The sequence below is a fragment of the Hippichthys cyanospilos genome, chromosome 1 (genome assembly GCF_059441005.1).
Source record: "Hippichthys cyanospilos isolate Australia breed blue-spotted pipefish chromosome 1, RoL_Hcya_1.0, whole genome shotgun sequence".
Classification (NCBI taxonomy): Eukaryota; Metazoa; Chordata; class Actinopteri; order Syngnathiformes; family Syngnathidae; genus Hippichthys; species Hippichthys cyanospilos.
Window position 1 is genome coordinate 18,387,501 of NC_142369.1, and position 19,677 is coordinate 18,407,177.

The following is a 19,677-nucleotide window of genomic DNA, read 5'->3' on the forward strand; positions in this document are numbered from 1 at the left end:
TGCTCTATGTTAAATATAATAATATAAAAATATAAATAACATATAAAACACACACATTCAATAGAAGTATCTATCGAAATGTCTTTTGATCATACCAGTAATACAATTCTTCTGGACTAAACATGCTTCCTGACGACTAAACATGACCTCCTGGCTCCTTTCCTTTTTCCTCATTTTTTAATCTTGTGGTGACTGAGTGAGGGCGGAGAAACAAGGTAAACGAATATTTAACCCAATCTCCGCACAGGCATACTTGCAAATAAACTAATTCAAGCTAACAGGAAAAGAGGCCGGGAAATAAGACTGTAAACAAACACACACGCAGATAAATCAGCTGGAGTGGCAGCATCATTAAATTAAATTATCCAGTCACATCCAGCAACAGCTAAGCAACAGTTGCACTTGTTATGTTTCTTTGCTTCCTGAGTCTTTTAGAGGAATAGAGCAATGTAATGGCTCTTCAAATGAAAGGCTTGTGAGTTGTGAAGCTGGTGCAGCGGCTGCTATAGCCAAATAATGAAAACAAAATGACTTCCTGGAGACGTTGCGATTCAGCAGCTGGGTGTGAGGCATTCCGCACACCTGACATCAATAGCATCCTGTGTTCATCATTGATAAGGATATGTCATAGGTAAGGCTTGCCATATCGTGTGGAATAATAGGGACGCTTGACACAAAAATATATGATGGACTATCATGAAAAATCTGCAGCTCAATTGTTAGTTTTTAAATTTATTTTTAATCCAGTGGGACAAGGTCTATGGAATAATCTGGTGTTATGATGCTACTTTGAAGATTACCCGAGAGTCAACACCACACACAAAATGTACTACTAATTCAAGTGACAATCGTTTGAACTAATCTGCTGTCTGATAAATCAATTAGAATTGATACTGATATTTTACAGTTAAAATTTAACAGTCAAATTATAATCTGGATTTTGAACAATCTCCTCACTATTAGAAGAAATGTGAACTTCCTTGTACTATCTTCACCAGGGTTGTCCAAAAGTACACACGTGGGTCCTGTTAGAATTTTAAAAAATCTTACAACATACTGTACTTCAGTAACTCTCTCACACACAATGTCACTTCCAGTAGAGGAACTTGAAACAGCATCACTGTCTCTGCTGCCTTAAACAGTAGCCCCTTTGATAGGATCTGTGCTGTTTACATCCTGTGGGCAATTCTGACTCACTTTCTACCACTTCTAAGTGTTATTTAGTTCAGTGCCTGAACTGTACCTTACGTATTCTGACTTTCAAATGGGGTATACAGTATTCTAACCCATTAACAGCAAAATACGTTATCCACGCTTTCTCAAAATGGAAAAAAAAATCTTTATAATGTATACTGTATAAAATAATGGAAAAGTGGAACTTGTACGTACCTCTTACTGATTGATGTGTCACATTTAGATAGATGATGGATACGACAGTCTAAAAACATCTGGGTCTGAAATAATCTAATCATGAGAAAAGAAAAAAAAAACTGTTTTACAAAAAAACACACCAATTCTTTGGGTTGTCTGTTCTTGCAGTTGCTTTGACCAAAACAACCCAGATACAGTAGTTGAGTCAAATTAACCCCAAAAATTGGGTCGGTCCTTTTTTGATGCACAATTTGGGTCAATTTGAACCCAGTTAGCTTTAGAGTGAAGGATAGTGTACCACTTGACAACAGGAGACATACTGTGCAAAATATGGAGATTGTCTACGATTCTGTATCATCTCACACTTAAGAGAAGCAAAGTCATAATTATCTCAGTATAGTGCAACAGGTTGATGAAGGTCATGACTTTTATTGGTTGAGTATGGCAGCCTCGACAGGTCACAGGTCATACACATTCAATCACAGGTAGGCAACTCGACACCAGTGATGTAAATGTGGGGATGACGACATCAAGTGGACAGCACTCACAATACACTTATCACATGCATACATTTTAGTGTTATATGCATGAAGCTTTGCTATAATTTTGCCATGACTTTTAATACCACAGGGATGGCCTGAAACGTAATCCCCACAATAAACTACCGACAACTGAAAAAGGAATATTATTTTTGCACCTTTGGTATGTCACAGTTACATTTATTATCCACAAAAGTGTTTTAATCAAACGAAATGGGGGGAGAGGGGACACACCAGCACCTTTTTTGAACCTTCTTTTATAAATTTAATACACCATATAAATGAAGAGTGACTTTAAACGTGTGTTTGTGAATATGTTTGTTGGTTTGATACAATGATTAGTTTGTGTGTTGGCGATTTCAAAGTTGAAAATGTTGGAGTAAACGGAGGAGGTCTTCGGCGGAGGGGTACCCTACGTATCTGACCTTCTTGCGCTGACAGCCGTGAGAAAACAAAACCATTTGCTCGCTCTTCCCACAGGACCTCCTACACGCCTGCTCGTGAATTTTCACTCAGAACTTCTTCTCACGCGTGTGTTTATTCCGGAGACACGCAACGGAGCGGTCGCGGTTACACGCGAGTATTGAGCATTACCGTGGACTAATTTTCTCGGCGGAGGTAGCGATTTCACTACTGACTCGGGGGGGGACTCTGAATGGGAGCAGCAGTAGCAGTCGTGGTGTGAGAGATCCGAACGTCTCCTCCACGTTCTTCGTCTGTCCGGACATTCTACTTTTTAGGGGACGTTGGGAGCGAACACTTAAAAAAGAGCACCTCCAATTCCTTTCTGGCTGCCCTCCCCTTTCCCCTTTCCTTTCTGCGAGGAGCCTTTTGGCGGAGAAACGTCTCGAAATGGCACAGATACTGCCCATACGATTCCAGGAACATCTGCAGGTAAGGCAAAAACGCTCCATAAAAACTACCCCCCTCCCCACCTTCTCTTTGGCGCAGTTCCTCGCCCTTGTGTCCGCACACAGGCGGCACATGTCGCATTTAAATGGCAATGTGAAAGCAGAGCTGCGGGCTGTTGCTCAATATAGCCACAGGCCTGGATTAGCCAAAGGATGACTTGGAGAAATTGAACACTGTGTGTGTTATATTTTACCTGCAGATTGGGAGGAAAGGAACAACAACAACAAAAAACAAACAAACAAAGTCTCTGTCATGTGAAGTGCAAGAGCCAACGCCAGTGCAGTCACTTGCTGGGAAATGACACTTTACATTGCAGTGGAACCAACCGGGGCTCAGCTGTTCTTTCTGTAACTGAGACTGAATGATTCAGAATGCCGTGCTGCTTCCATGTTGTCATGCCCTGCAGCAGCATCCTACGAGCACAGGAACTTCTTAGGTTTTCATTGCGTTATTCACATTGCCACGAATTGCTCCTCTTTTGTCAAATATAAGGGGGAAAAATTGCTTCAAGCGATTCTCAAAATGATCGTTTAAATGAACATTATATATTGATATAATATATCAATTTTACCAGAATAAAACCTGTAAGCAAATCACCGATTCTTAAAGGGATGCCAAACTCATTCAGCCATTTTAAGCGGTTAAATGTTAATTTTTTTTTGTTGACGGTTAATGATAACAATATTTCTAGTAATGTTCAATGACCAATCACGACTCATCTGGTTTCTGAATTTGGTCATGTGACTTTCACAAGCTGTCTTCAGCTTGATATCATTTTCAATTGACAGCAAGTGGATAAGCATCTTTAAAGCTATGATTATACATGTAAAATACATATATGTAATTATAAATTAGGTCTAGACAAAACTTTTTACTGCTGAAATTGACTAAATATGTTTAGAATCCTATTAAAAGTGAAATACACCTGAACTCTCCTCAGGTTGTGAGGTTTCATTGTTGTTGTTGTGTGTCTGTGTGTGAGTGTGTGTGTTTTAGCATATTAGTAAAGAGCTAACCTCGTACCAGTAATGTTAATGTTAGAATCATTTAGCTCATATTGTAGCAATTGACTTGCAAAAATGAATATGTAATTGCTTCTCAATAGTCTTGCTTATGTCTTGTTTGCTACCTTTCTTCCACAACCAAAAAGTATGCTTCAGGTGTAATTGACGATTCAAAAATTTCCATAGGCCTCGATGTGAGTGTGAATGACTTTTTTTTTTTTTTTAATCTATATAGACCCTGTGGTTGACTGGTAAATGGTCCAGGTTGTATCCCCACTTCTTGCCCAAAGACATTTTCAAGCTCACCCGCCATCCCAAAATGAATAAGGCCATAAATAGATCGATAGATGGTCTTAAGAAGAGGCCATAGAAATTCTTCTAATATAAGAGCCGTCGGCTGAACATTTTGTAATGACCCAAATAGACTAACACAACCTATTGCAGTTGTTTTTATTTATAACATAATTTGACTTTAGATTTGGTAATGATGATCAGAAATCGTTTGCTTCATGTCTTCTACTGCAGGGAGCTTCTCTCAGGTAGTATTTCAACATTTTAAGGACAACTACATGGCTCATGGGAAACGAGCGCTTCTGTGTAACGGCCAAACATACAGGCCTGTTCGGTACTGTTCACGCACAGACACACAAACATACACACACACACACGTACGCACCCTTGCACGCACACACACATACTCACACACACACTTGTCAAGAATATGGTAAATTATGACTCATCCCTGCAAGTTTTTGGAATTGTGCTGATGGTTGTTCTGCTAGTTCTTACGGAGGGGCTTGTGGACTTGTCGTATCTAAATGTGCCTTCTTGTGCCGACCTGCAACTTCTTTTGCCACCGTGTTAAAATGTTAATTGCGTACCATTCATTGTACACACTAATTGAGTTGCATTTTGCCCTCTACAACTACAATTGCAGACAGTTGGATGAGGTTTGGCACTGATCGTCACGTTTTTCTTTTCATATTATGTTGAGCTCACTTGAGGATTTTAAGTATTTTTATGCTAACCACATAAGGCGATGGGTTGTTGATTGCCAGCTGTCTTAACTCTAAGAAACTCAGTGAAAGTCAATCAGTCTATAGATCAGTATGTATGATGTCATTCACCTTTATAGAGAGCCAGTGCCTGATTATGCTTAGGATTCATTGGAATTCATGTATTATTTACAAGAAATTTGAAGAGCAGATAACAAATCAGGAGATAAGATTTCTCAACTATTCCACCAGTGGACAAGACTTCATTTCATATCGTAACTTTGTAGTAATAAACTGTCTCTCAGTTGAATTCCATAATGCCACAACAATAGTCAGAAAAGGCTCAGTGTTCTTGGCTTGGCAGACTCATGGGGAAAAAAATGTCACAGAATGCCCCTTTAACAGTCTGGGGTTTAGAAAGCAAAACCAACTGACAGTTAAGTGCTTGTCAGTGGAAGAACTATTTCTACTAAGATGTCCCAAAGCAGCCCTTCTGCTTGGTGTCTTGCTGCCAAAAACTTTGTGACGTACCCCTTCTACCTCCCCTCGTCTGTGGGCCTGTTGTTATGGTTACGGCAGGCAGTGAAATGGCCTTTCACTAGAAAAGGCACGGAACCCCCACCTTCCCTTCTCTTCACGTCCTCTTCTTCTGGTCAGCAGCCCCATTTTTGCCAGCCAAAGACCCTATATCCACCAAAGTATGACTGCTTATAGAGCTTGTAGCCCTCTCCTTCCTCAATTACTATTGATGAGGGAGGCAGTATGCTCCCTGGCAATCTCAGGGTTATTGGTTTAAATGACTTTCAACTTTGTATAGTCCTTGGCAAAGAAGGGAAAGCAACTCTGAAGAAGAAATCCCATTCTGGCACAGTCATACACCTCTGCAAACAAAGTTGGCTCCAGCAGACTAAAAAATGCTTGGAATTTCAAACTGAGAGACTTACTGCCTCAAGTTGTTTAGCATTTTCATTTGAGGCTTTGTATTTACTACTACTTCTGTTGTGTAGGTCGGAGTTCAGGGAGGTAACATGGGCCTTTTTTTCTGAATGTATTGTTTTAGCTCTGAAAGACATTCTATTCTCTTCAAATCATGCAGTTCTGTAGTTGGTGTTCATTAGATGTGTATCTGATGTCTGCTGTATGAAGGTTCATTTGTACACATTTAACCGAGCACCTACGTACTCAGTAACGGTTACTTATATATTTAAATTTAATTTAGTCCAACCTGAAATATCAACCATAAGATAGATGTAGTAGTCTGTGGGTGTCGCGGGTGTGAGCCTGCTGCAGCTTTTGCTCGCTCCATCTTCTTTTCATGGGCTTGCATCGTGGAGAGCATGCTGGAGGACACGAAAGCGCCCGACTAAGGCGAGCGCTCCCGTGTCCCCCCCCCTCATGTGTTTTCAGATGCGGAGCTTTTAGGGGAGTGCACATCATGAACTGCGCGTCAGCTGTGGTGACTTTCTGACCCCTGACAAAAGCCTGCTTCAGTCAGACGTAGGCCCGCTGCAATTGGTGCTTGATTCATGTGTTCTATTGGGGGCTAACCCTCCCCGATGGAGGCCATGCCTGGAGGCTGCAAATGCTGGTTGAAGGCGGGTTCTGGTGAGCACTTCCATTGGCGACTTAGCACTGTGTCTACTTGTATTAGGAGAGACTAGGACATCCTCCGCCAGTTTCTTTCAACAATGAGAAGTAGATAGAGGGCGAAGTCATGCCTCCCCCCCATGTTGTAGTGGGTTTCTGATCCAGATCGCTGTTACTTACATCTGCTGCAGTCAGTGTTCTGTCCGTGTATTTTTTAAATATTTGTAAAGCTCTGCATCACGAAAGCATTCGCTCTTGGTGGATATTCCGTCAGCGACTCGTCTTTTCACATAGTTGAAGCAAATTGGCATTGGATGTCCTCTTCCCAGTAAATACTCTCTAAAATCTGTTCCAGAGCACTCATCCAGCTATCATTTTTCTCTCTGTCCATTATTTCATAATATTAAACACAGTGAAAATGAAGCGTAATGGCGGCTACTGAGACCTAAACAACACACTCCCAAGTTCAACCAAGCAATCAGCGTTACATAGCATAACACACACCCCTCAAGCTATCAGGGTAGCTTAGGGGAACCCTTCAGACCCGGACATTTTTTTTTTGGGTGTAAACAGAAAGGGGAACTCAAGCTATCAGGGTACAGGGGAAGAGTTCCTGCAGTGTCAAACAAGCTATTGACTTGTGATCAGTCTAGCATGTCCTCTGTCTTTCACCCAAAGTTAACTTTGATAAGCTCCAGCACCAGCCAGGACCTCAATAGAATAAGCGGTATGGAAGATGGATGGATGGATCCGTATAGTAGAGCGATGACTGCAGGCAACTATAGATCATTGTGGGCGTCAAACTACAAGTCACATCTGTGGAACACGACAGTCATCTGAGGTTAATGTGGCTTTGCTGCTGGCTGTCTTGGCACAAAGTATAAAACAGCTGCTGGATCCAAACCGCTCGTGTCAATTTGAGTGAGACCCAAACCGACCTGCTGCTCTTGTGGCTGCTAAAACCGCTCAGACGCATTTGCACTCATGGAACCGCGGCCCCATGTCAAGCTTTTGGATGTTGATATACAGACAAGGTCCGCAAATTTTATCAGGGTTCTCCTCCTCAGGATGTGGAGGAAATCTTGATTTCATCATGCTTGTGTCTAACAAGACAAACAAGCCTGTGAATGAACAGTGACTTTAAAGAGCATCTGTGTCCAGTCACCTAACTCAATCACATATGTGTGGAAAGCCATTCATAGACTAATTGGGACTTCAAATGGCGCCAGGATTCCTGTCAGACATAAAATCCCACATCGATTATTTCCTTACTGTAAATGACAAAATAGTTCTCATACACACCCCGAATGTCATCCAAAACTGAATGTATTTTTTTGGGGGGGTGGGGGGGGATCTTTAGTATATGATAAACATTGATGAAAGACTTCTACCAATTCTCACAGTTCAGTTTAGTTGGTGATAAATGATATCTGGAAACAACAAATATAGTGTCGCTGTCTGATAATAGCAAACATTTGCTATTACACTTTGAAAAAAAAAGCACCAAGTCACTGATTGCATCAATCCCTCTTGCGCGATATTACCATATTTTCCGCCTTATAAGGTGCACCGGATTATAAGGCGTATAGAATAGAAGCTACAGTAGTGGCTGGGGTTGTGTTATACACCCAGTAGATGGAGCTGCACTAAAGGGAATGTCAACAAAACAACCAGATTCAAATTTTCTGCTCCATATTTATCGATAATAGATAATAAACTATCATAGGCTTGATTCGCTCAACGTTCAGATCAATGGTGCAGGTTTTATTACTTAATTTATTTGGTGTTTACAGTATCGGTGCAACACTATTGCCAACACTGAGAAACCTGAAAAAAGTACATAATTGATTTTTGAAATATAATTCCTTTTCCATTAACGACATAAAGTAACATTTTATCTGAATAACCATTTGATTTCACATATGAATTGATTTAAATTATTTTAACACATTTCTAAAGTTGTCTCTTAAAAAGCATGTTTACATTGGCAATTTCAGTATTTATTGTACAATATTTACCCAAACATATTTTGCATACACCAGCAAGAGACCCTTGTGAGAATAAACGGATGGATGAATATTTTACATATGATTGCACAAACCCTTTAAAGGAAAATGGGTCTGAATGTCTTTGAGCTAAGTAAGTAATTTAAGATTATTTTCAATTGTAATAATTTGATAACAGGGTTCAAATTAGAGTAGCAGTGTTGCAAAAATTAAGAAGAATAACTAAGTACATTATTTTTGGGTATATATCATTTAATAAAAGTGACACAAAAAAGCTCAAGACTTTGGTTAACTTTTCATACCTTCTGTCACAGTTTTCCTCAAAAAAACACCACAAAAGTAGAAGAAATACTAAAAATGACAGAAACTGCTGAAAAATTCCTTTTGCTTTTAAATTGCTTTTAAACCACACTGAGCTAAAAACATATAGCTGAAAACTTGCCATCTGCTTTAGAACAATACTTTAGAACATTCGGGTTTGTCAACCCTTTAAGCAACATTCTATTGGCTTTAGTCCTCTTATGAGCTTCCTTCCACTTTTTCTTTTGGGCTTGCTGTCTTCGGTGGTCTTTCTGAAGGAACTTCTTCCCTGTTTCTACAGTATATGTTTTCTCCATTCCTCTCTTTCTTTACGTAAATACTGTTGTCTCTTTTCTACATTTAAATCATACTTGGCCAGGTAATGTCCCTGCTTTTCATCAGCACTCAAAGGTGGGCCACACTATAAGAAAAAAAAAAATCATCCATCTTAACTTAGCGTAGCCTCTTATGAATTGTTCAAATACAGTAGTTTTATTTATGTGATGGTAATCTTCACATTTAGGTAGTTGCTGCAACCTTAATCAATTTGGACTACCATGAGAAAATAAAAGCAAACAATTCAGTATGTATAATTCAGAAACTTTTTTGCAATATATGGAGTAACTAAATATCTCAGAACATGTACAATCATGAATTGAATTACAATTAATAGTTTCTTAAGCCTGAGTAAACGGAAGGAGGTGCAACCCTGTGACTCAAATCAGAGTCACAGGGTTGGAGGTAACAGCGTTGTAAATCTGCGCTCAAGTTAGCTTTTTTCAGGAATAGAAACTGGCTCTTTAGCAAGCTTTTACTGCTGGCCAAGAGGACAATCTTATTTGTGTAAAAAAGAAAGGGAAAAAAATCCTTGTGTTATTCTGTTATTCTGATTCAATGCCTAACATGATGTAAAGTGAGATATTCAAGTAAGGCTCACTATTTTATAAGAATTTGAAAGATAGAAGAGAGGAAATGGCTGTGCTCTAGCCATTCTTTTGGAAAACTGTTTGATGATGTCAAGTCCAAGTCTTTTTCTTCTGCCATGCTAAATAGGTTATGGTAACAGGGTTGCATGCATGTGGTGGGACACACATGCCATGAATAATATTTTTTATTTGAAATGTTCTGTTGACTAAAACAAATGTTCACACAGTTGCAAGAGACAGCAAAGAAACAAGTAATCCAAAAGAAATGAAACATTTTAATTCCATTTGAACGGTCTCATTTGAGATTCACTTAGCTTTTTTCTCTTGTCCCACACCCTGTAATGACCGCAGGGTACTATTTCCAAGCACTCTTTTCTCTTAGGTTTTTTTTTTTTTTTTGATCTCAGGATAATTAAATGTACTCAGAAATTGCATGTTTCAGTATTTTGTACGTGGATCATTTAAAATTTGATGGGTGGTACAATAAATGTCCTCCAATTCTGGAATGACCCAGATAAGTCATTCAAATTTTTCAATCAGAAATTAAGAATAAAGATGATTTGTGGAAAGTACTATCTGAAGAACAGGAAAAAAAAAATACCTCTTGATTTTTTTTATTTCTTTTTTTTGGGGGGGCGGGGGTCTTGTGTTCTGTAACTATAAAGTTGGCATTTGGCACCTTGGCAGAAAGGTTATACAATACAAATGGATTAATTGCAACTTTTAAAAAAAATGCACTCTTCAGTTCCGTCTCAGTTTGTTTCATCTGCTTGTGCACTGAAAAGCTTCCGCAGCTGATGTGAAGCGTCAGCTGTGGATCCACCCAGTCTGTCCAGTGACTCACCAGATACCGTCAAGGTTGTGTCATGGCTTAGTTTTTGTGAATCTCGCGTCAAGCGCTTGGGTTTGGTTCATGCAACTGTGAAAATGGGAAGGTTCAACATGTGTATGCATGTGTGAGGGCGTATCACTAGACAGTGCATGGGGCACTCGTAGCTGAGCTGTGGTTTTATTTTTTTGGTCTGGAAGGAGAGGGTGGCAAGCAGGGGTTTTTCTTATGGTGAGTCATTCACTCCACCCTGAACAGTTTTGGTGACTAAAGACCTGTTCTTACTGGAATTTAATACTCCAACTTCCTTTCTTAGGGGTCCCCTTCAGGCAGCCCCTCATCACTCTTGTCAGACTGTTCTTGTCATTTGCTACCCTTATTGCTTCTCTCCACCACTTGCAGATAGTTTTGGCACTCTAGAGGAGATGCAGCATATCGCTGTAATCCTTTTTGTTTTAATCTTTTAATAGGTGTTTGAGTTATGCTGACCGGTTTCATTATTTACAACTAATGTATTTTCCTAATAAAAAATATTTATGAGCTTATATTTTGTGAGGCCTATCTTCAGAGGAAAATGGACGCTCGCTTTCCGGCACGCTCCCTTGTGGAACAGATTGTAAGGTACATGGAAGAACACTGTTTTTAATGAAAGAAAGGGTGCGTACCAAATACTATGTCCTCGTGTGGTACTTACTCATGTGAGTAATTAAAAAAAAAAAAATGCTATATTGAGGAGAAACATGCTGTGAAGGTTTCCTGTATGCCAGATAGACGAGTTAACTATAAATGCACTTGCCACGGGCACTCCTCGGACGCCGGACTACTGCAATACACATCCTGGTATCTACTTAAATCTTAAATTTTTAAACTTCATACTGTAACTTTACTGTCATCTTTTCCTCCCCCATCCCTTTGGCTGTAGTCTCATGGAGAGTTTATATTAGCGGCGCTTATAAGTCTAATTAGAGTGAAACCTGTAGCTGACTAAACATGATAAAATTAGACTTTAATTTCCAATTTATTACAAAAGAAATCTAGGTAAGTGATTTACAACGCTTAAGTGCAGCTGTGCTCTATTTTGGTCTTTCTTCGCTTCTACCTAACAGTTGTGTTAGTTCCATGAGGGAGACGGGTATGTGTGCGTGTGTATCAATTGATCTGTTGTGATACAGTACATTCTTTTGTCATTTGAAATCCTCCCGGCTTTACTCGGACTGCATAATGTGGTCATTTAGTCCTTAGAAGGAGCATATCCGCTGTTCCTCCAACAATGTGTTTAAAAATACAGTGCACTGACATATGATTTTGAATGGACTGATGACACTTCAGTCGACACAGTGAAGGTTTTTATGTATTTTACGGTATTTTGTGCAGTTAAACCTTTCATGAATATGAAAAATCTTGTCTTGGCAGTTTTTATGTCAACAAAATGGAATGTTCAGGAAGTTCAGGATTAAATATGTCTTTGCATTTGAATTAGCTATTTGATATTGTTCTGTAAATACCTCTACAGATTTATTGCTGCTGTAGAAACGTCTTTGTTGTAAGCAATATATTGTTTATTATGTGCCTGTTGCTTCATGGATTCAAGATATGCTACACATTGCTGCACAACAAACAACCCATTGGGAATTTCCTATAAAACTGCTTGTTCCCTGAAACGCCGCCCCTCATCATGTGACTTCACACCCCACTTCATCATGTCATTCTAAAGGGCCACGACAAAACAACAAAAAGCTAACGTTGTAGCTATCAGTATTGGGAGTCTGAGGTGGAGTGAATAAAGAAGCCAAAAAAAAGATGTTTTACTAACATTGAAATGAACTGGAGTTGCCAACAATGCAAAGATGAGTCAAGAGTGAACACAAGCTAAACTCGTTCCTTCTATCAAATCAATCTACTCCTCTCTACCCTAAAGGATATTGTGTCTCCACCACCACCCGCCAGGTGCCCCTCCTCACTTTGCCAGTTAAGTCATTTTAGCCACAACAGTAGCATGCGCAAGCTGTTTACAATAATGAAAAACAATGGTTTACCAAATGATTATTGTACTTTATGCTTGATTTCTGTCTCTTTTTGAAAATTGCATAAACCAGAAGATCATGTTGAATTCAAGTCCATCAAACGAAGGTTGTAGAAGCAAAAGCTTTTTCATTCTTTTTCCTCTCTTTGTCGTTTGTCCTTGATTGGTAATGGTGGCTATTTTCCCCGTCTAGCTTTCTGTGTCAAACATTCGACTCTGTCTCCGACCAATCGATGATCTTCAAAGTGTTTACGTCACGTTTTGTAACCAAGCTACTTTTTTGGAATCACACCGCAATGGTTAAAAAAAAAAAGCGAATAGTGTAGATGTGATTTTCTCGAGTACAGTAGTGTAGGGTTGATAACGTTGATCGAGGCTGGGCCTAAGATTGCAGGAACCACACACGCACACACAGCCTGACAAATACAGTTGATAAAGTACAAGCACAGGCAGTTCTCGAGTTACGCGGTACCCTGTTTAAACTTTACGACGCCTGAGTCTTGTCTACCATTTTGTCTCAACTAACCCACCCCCTGTAGAGGGTCTGTTTGTGCTCCACAAGTTTTTTACACTCCTTTTTCACATCATGGCCCCAAAAAAGAAAGCTGAATCTTGAATGCGGCCTATAGGAAAGCCATTCCAATGGAAATGAGGCTGAATACCACCAAAAGGTTGGAGAAAGTGTATTTCTCCGACGTGTATTTGGTTAATTATTTAGATATTTAAGGGGTATTCAGGGGCATTAAAGGGTTAATTCTGATTCATGAGGAGGTTATGTTGCCAGCGTGGTAGGGCTGCACGATTATGGCCAAAATAATCACAATTATTTTGGTCAATATTGAAATTACGATTATCAATCACGATTATTCATCATGTTTGGTATGTCTATTAAGTGCCCTTTTTTAAACAAGCAGTATATAAACAAGGCTTCAAGGCTTGAGACTTACAAATCATAATAATAATAATAATAATAATTAACGAATTAATGAAAAAGTACGCTGACTTAGAACCAAGCACATTAATTACTTTTAAGCAAATTTTAATCAATTAGCAGCCAAAATATCATTTTCGGTCATTTCAAACCGAATTTATTCCAATTTTTTGTCAATCGAGTTTTCAAAATGGGTCTCAATTGACAGCTAGCACTGTACACATTATATTAGGAATCAGGTGTCAAACTGAATGCCGTTTCACACAGATAACTAACATATTAGGGTAAAAAATGCTTTTGTCATGCAAACCTGTGGGAAACATTGCCCCTTGGTGGTAGGATGACAAAGTACTGTACATGATTTGTCTTAGTAATTAGAAAAAAAATGCTTGACTTTTAAATGGTAATATCGCCGAGGATCAGCTTAATTAATGGTGGCAGCCAATAACGTGGTTGTGATTAAAATTTGATTAATTGTGCAGCCCTACAGTGTGGGAATGGAAGTCATTTGTAACCCGAGGACTATTATTATAGTATTATGATATTATGTACCTGTGTTTTAAATAACAAAGCTTTTAGTGTCTGTCGCCAAAATGCATGAGCGATGTACGTAACATGCTGGGTACATTTAAGTGAATGGGAGAGTTTGAGTCTTTCAATTCCTCCCTCTTTTACTTTCACCCAAAAACTCTCTCAGCTGCAAATCACATATTCCTTGACTGATACTCAACCTATGGCTTAAGATGGCTTAATTTATTTCTTAAACTCTATTTTACAGCTGCAAAAGCTTCTATAAGCTTGCCATTTAATGTTGCAGGGCATCCATAGATTCATTTGCTAAATGTGTCATTTTCAATTGTGAAGTTGACACACCATGCAGTGGGCTTCAGCCTTCACAGTTTCGGCTCCGGTTTCACCAATGTTGTTCTCCTTTAGTTGCAGAACCTGGGTGTGAACCCAGCCAATATTGGGTTCAGCTATCTGACCATGGAGTCGGACAAGTTCATCTGCATCAGGGAAAAAGTGGGCGAGCAGAACCAGGTGGTCATCGTGGACATGTCCGATCCTACCAACCCAATCAGGCGACCCATTTCCGCTGACAGTGCCATCATGAACCCCACCAGCAAGGTCATCGCCCTCAAAGGTGAAGATCACTTTTAGTATCCCATTAGACATAACGGACTGAAAAAAGAGTGGCAACTTGGCTTTCTACCATGAACAATATTGTTGTTTGTTATTTTCAGACTCATGACATGTGCAAGTTACTCACAATATTTATTTAGCTTTGGTTTGAACAGATTAATCTGCAAGTATTTATGTGGGAATGTTACAGTGATTTCATAACTCATGTTTTGATGGCTTTAATGTCTGAAACTAAATCAAGATTTGACGCTGAGTGCACTTAGTCCTGTAGCCCGACTAAACGAGATTGGTTGTGCAAATTGATTATGTACCACACAGAGCGCAAGCTCAAGCACTGATCATAATGATTCGCCAGTAATGCTTCCCTTTTTCTCTCTCTCTCTCTCTCTCTCTCTCTCTCTCTCTCTCTCTCTCTCTCTCTCTCTCTCTCTCTCTCGCTCTCTTGCTCTCTCTCTCCCTCTCTCTCTCATCTGTTTGTGTCTGGTCTTTCTTGTCTGACTGACCTTTTGTTTTGCTTTCTCTCCTTTGCTTACTATCATTTCTCAGACGGTGAGTTGCTATCTGTCTGCCCTTCTGCCTGACCTTGTGTTGTGAGGATACAGTAGGCGTGGCTTCCAAAATGCCTTTCTTGAATACACGTTGCTATTATAGCTTCCAATCAAACAAAAGGCAGACAACTGCACACACACACACGCACACACACACAGACACACGCACACGCGCACACACACACACACACACACACACACACACACACACACACACACACACAAGCTGTATATTGCCTCAACTTAACCTGCTGGCACTAATCTTTTTTGGAGAAGTCGACATGTGGTAGTGTGACCTGATAAGTGGGTTTCTGGAGTGAATGTGTGGTATGCATTATCAGATAAATTGTATATCCAAAGGACTTGGCGCATTACCACATCACTCGCAGCCACCTGACGCAAATATAACCTCATCACAATGGTCTTCTTTTTCATTTTTGATGGAATTTGTTAGGGCATCTTCACATTGAACACATACAGTGAGTATACTTCCTGAACTGTATGATATTTTGATCCCTGCAACAATGCTACGATTGCTGTTAATAATACTATTATTAGGGCCGGAGCGAGGTTTATTTGAACTCGGGTCCCTTCAACTGTGAGGCGGACGTGCTGTTCACTGCACCACCAAGCCACCCTATTGTGTGCTATTGTGTCTATGTAAATATGGATGGTGTCATATGAAAGATTTCGGTAATAGTGTGGAAACACTGTCATCCAATGATCACCGTTATCACTACAGTATTCAATTTGCTTATAATAGGTAAGCATTAGTCAAGGGTGTCAGCTACCCTCCATAAAAAACGTATTTGACGAGAATTTTATTACAGTATTTATTTTTATTACTTTTTTTAAAATCACTGAAGACATCAAAACTATGAATAAACGTGTAGAAAAACTGTGAAATGACTGAAAACAGGTTTTATATTCTAGTTTCTTCAAAATAGCCATCCTTTGCTCTGATTACTGCTTTGCACACTCATAGCATTCTCTTGATTAGCTTCAAAGCAAGCCACCTGAAATGGTTTTCACTTCACTTATGCCTTGTCAGGGTTAATCAGTGAAATTACTTTATTTTATCAATGGGGTTGGGACCATCAGTTGTGTCGTGCAGAAGTTGGGTTAATAATACACAGCCGATAGCCATTTGAACAACTGTAAAAAATTATATTTTAGGCAACTGTTAAATTTAATGTTAAGGCAAGAACCAATCAGCTGCCTCAAGAAGAATGAGTGGCCATTACTGTTTTGGGAAATTTCATGTGAAGGTGTGTCCAAACCTATGGCCTTAGCGTAGATTACAAACAAATATGAGCTGTTTTGAAAATGTCATGAGTTTTTGACTGCTGCCTGGCTAATTATGTACTTTACTCCCATTCAGCTGCAAAGACATTGCAGATCTTTAACATCGAGATGAAAAGCAAGATGAAGGCTCATTCAATGACAGAGGAGGTCATGTTCTGGAAGTGGATATCAGTAAATACTGTGGCCTTGGTCACTGAGGAGGCTGTCTATCACTGGAGCATGGAGGGGGATTCCCAACCGAACAAAGTATTCGATCGGCATGCCAGTCTGGCAGGATGTCAGATCATTAACTACAGAACTGACGAACAACAGAAGTGGCTGCTGCTGATTGGGATTTCTGCACAGGTATCAACTTATTATTCATGACCATGTCATTTTACTGGATGCTCAATGCTTGTGCAATCTGCGATGCCTTCGCAACATTCTGATCGGCCCTGGGCCCATACTAACTGTCCTTGATGTGTGTGTTTTTCATGAGGGAAATAAGATAACAATTTTTACACAAAAAAAAGCCACATGCTTTGTTTCAAGCTATTTAATACCACTCTCATTTAATGTTGGCTGCCAAACTAAACAGAACATGTATCGACTACGTTAACACTTTGCCTTTTACAAAAGTCTTCTAGCTTTACTCTAACATACATAGCAAAACACCAAAGATAGACTAAGAAAACTAGCATTGATATTGGCGTGTTATTACCCTTTAGCCAATAGATCTTTGAACACAAATAATCTTTTTTAAGGTTGTCATCCCATGTATGTTTTTTGAAGAAATATATGCAGTAGCTTCATCTGTATCACAATAAACAATATCAACTTGACTTAAAACATGTAACTTGACTAACTCAGTTATAGTTAAATGATCCATAAATTACTATGAGACAGTGACAATGACAATTTCATAAAATAAACAAAACATGGCACAATCGTAAGTCAGTAAGTTGTAAATCATATTACAACAATTATGGAAATCAATTTTTGTCATTCATTTCTTTCACTCTTGTTTCAGGGAATATTGATCTGTGAATAAGGGGACTACTTTTTCTGAGATTTGTAAATAAAGTAATAAAGTATGCATACCATATACAGTAAACTGAAATATAGCCTACAGACCCAATGCAATTAATTTTATATTGCAGTCCCTGTGTTTTGAAAATAGTTTTCAGTGTGAGAGAACATTTACTGTTCTACTACATTGCAATCAATTTGAATTGGTGTAAGCATTTTGGCATAGTTGTGACTTCTTTTTATATCTAATCATTAGGCACAACCTGTTTATTTTTTACATTATATTTCAATCTTTTATTAGTGTAATATATATTTTTAATATAAATTTTCTTATTAAACGATGAAAAACATTTCATTGCTTTTTTATTTGGGTTGGGGCTATAACGATGGCAATTTTCCTTTTTTGCAATGAGGAAAGATTCTTTGAGATGCAAGTTGTGTATTGAGTTATGAGCATGGTTGTGTGAACATTTTAACTCGTCAGTCAAGGTGATTTGAATGTGCAAGAAGAGAAGATTCAGTAATGTTTTGGTTTGCTTGATGTTCTTGTATGTTTGTTGTTGCAGCAAAACCGTGTCGTTGGGGCAATGCAGCTGTATTCTGTGGAGCGAAAAGTGTCCCAGCCAATAGAAGGTCACGCCGCCGCTTTTGGGGAGTTCAAAGTGGAGGGGAACGCCAGTCCATCCACCCTCTTCTGTTTTGCTGTGCGCTCACAGGCGGGTGGGAAGGTATGGACCACTGAACATTGCGCAAAAATGTATTTGGCAAACGACAAGCAATGATTTTATTTCTCAGCATGCAAGTCAGTTTCCTTTACTGTGTTTTTTGTGCATTTGTGGTCTTATTTTAATGTGTTGAAATTGATCCAGCTGCACATCATTGAAGTGGGTCAGCCAGCTGTAGGAAACCAGCCATTTGCAAAGAAAGCAGTGGATGTGTTCTTTCCCCCAGAGGCCCAGACAGACTTTCCTGTCGCTATGCAGGTATGTCAAGGACCCCTTCATTTACATCAGTTGTGTGGCCTGAAAATGTTCAGTGGTCAAGCTTTTTGTTTTCCTCTTTCTCACAGATTGGAAATAAGCATGGTGTGATATATTTAATCACCAAGTATGGTTACATTCACCTCTACGACCTGGAGTCAGGAGTATGCATCTACATGAACAGAATCAGTGCTGAGACAATCTTCGTCACATCGCCTCTTGAAGCCAGCTCGGGAATCATCGGAGTCAACAAAAAGGGACAAGTGAGGGAAATCACACAAATGCTAAGAAAACACATTTGGTCATCCTGCTGACGTCAGTAGTGGTTTCTGTTTCTTCTTTTTAGGTCTTGTCAGTCTGTGTTGAAGAAGAAAACATTGTCAACTATGCGACAAATGTCCTCCAGAACCCAGACCTAGCCTTAAGGATGGCTGTCAGATCCAACCTAGCTGGTGCTGAGGAGCTTTTTGCCAGGAAGTTCAACACACTGTTTGCCCAGGGAAGTTATTCAGATGCGGCCAAGGTTGCTGCGTCAGCACCCAAGGTTGGTTCTCTATCAGTGCTTGAATACAAATCTTAAATGGCCACAAAGAATTTCTTTCAATGAGTCATTCATATTATGAATGCATAAAGGCTTTTACACACCATGCTCTTGGTTTTCTTTGTGCTAAAACGTGCACAGTCAGACTCAGCTGCTCAGCATGGGTTAGTAAAATAAATGGGAAAACGGTTCATCTCTAGGGAAATTGGATGGATTGTATAATTTATTCTTCTTATTATTTCATATTATTATTATTAAAGGGAGTAAGTACAAAAAGTCTTAATTTTTAGTTATCATAGACTTTGACTTTTTTTTTTGGGTGTCTGACACAATTTTACACATGCAAAATGGGTGCCTTGACTCAGTCGTGGTTGGGGAAACACTGTACAGTTTACAAGGTTTTGAATTCCATGTTTACAGTCAAGTTTTTTTTTCCTTCCTCATTCCATCTTTCCCCACAATACCTCCTAAATTCACCACCATCTGACTCAGGGTGTTCTGCGGACTGCTGAGACCATCCGTAAGTTTCAGAGTGTCCCTGCCCAACCAGGTCAGGCATCTCCACTGTTGCAGTACTTTGGTATTCTGTTGGACCAGGGTCAGCTCAACAAATTTGAATCCTTGGAGCTGTGCAGGCCTGTCCTGCAGCAGGGCCGCAAGCAACTGCTGGAGAAGTGGCTGAAGGAGGACAAGGTGTGAGACTTGACTTACACAAGACAGACGATTTGG

At 39.5% G+C, this 19,677-nt stretch overlaps 2 protein-coding genes across 5 annotated transcripts in view; both read left to right on the forward strand.

Annotated features, from left to right (window-relative positions):
- Positions 1–45, forward strand: part of LOC148429513 (SH2 domain-containing protein 6) — a 7,573-nt gene extending 7,528 nt beyond the window's left edge. For all 3 annotated transcript variants that reach the window (XM_088423151.1, XM_088423160.1, XM_088423168.1), the window contains exon 19: positions 1–45. This exon is cut by the window's left edge and continues 323 nt beyond it. The gene's annotated coding sequence lies outside the window, so the exon portion shown is untranslated.
- Positions 46–2,572: 2,527 nt separating this feature from the next.
- The window catches only part of cltcl1 (clathrin, heavy chain-like 1), a 30,270-nt gene continuing 13,165 nt past the window's right edge, over positions 2,573–19,677 (forward strand). For both annotated transcript variants that reach the window (XM_088413790.1, XM_088413799.1), the window contains exons 1-8: positions 2,573–2,804; positions 14,360–14,567; positions 16,496–16,764; positions 17,994–18,155; positions 18,297–18,410; positions 18,497–18,670; positions 18,754–18,951; positions 19,441–19,641. In XM_088413790.1, the coding sequence (XP_088269916.1) occupies positions 2,763–2,804; positions 14,360–14,567; positions 16,496–16,764; positions 17,994–18,155; positions 18,297–18,410; positions 18,497–18,670; positions 18,754–18,951; positions 19,441–19,641 (1,368 nt within the window). In that variant the 5' untranslated portion in view covers positions 2,573–2,762. The remainder of the gene's footprint in view (positions 2,805–14,359; positions 14,568–16,495; positions 16,765–17,993; positions 18,156–18,296; positions 18,411–18,496; positions 18,671–18,753; positions 18,952–19,440; positions 19,642–19,677) is intronic.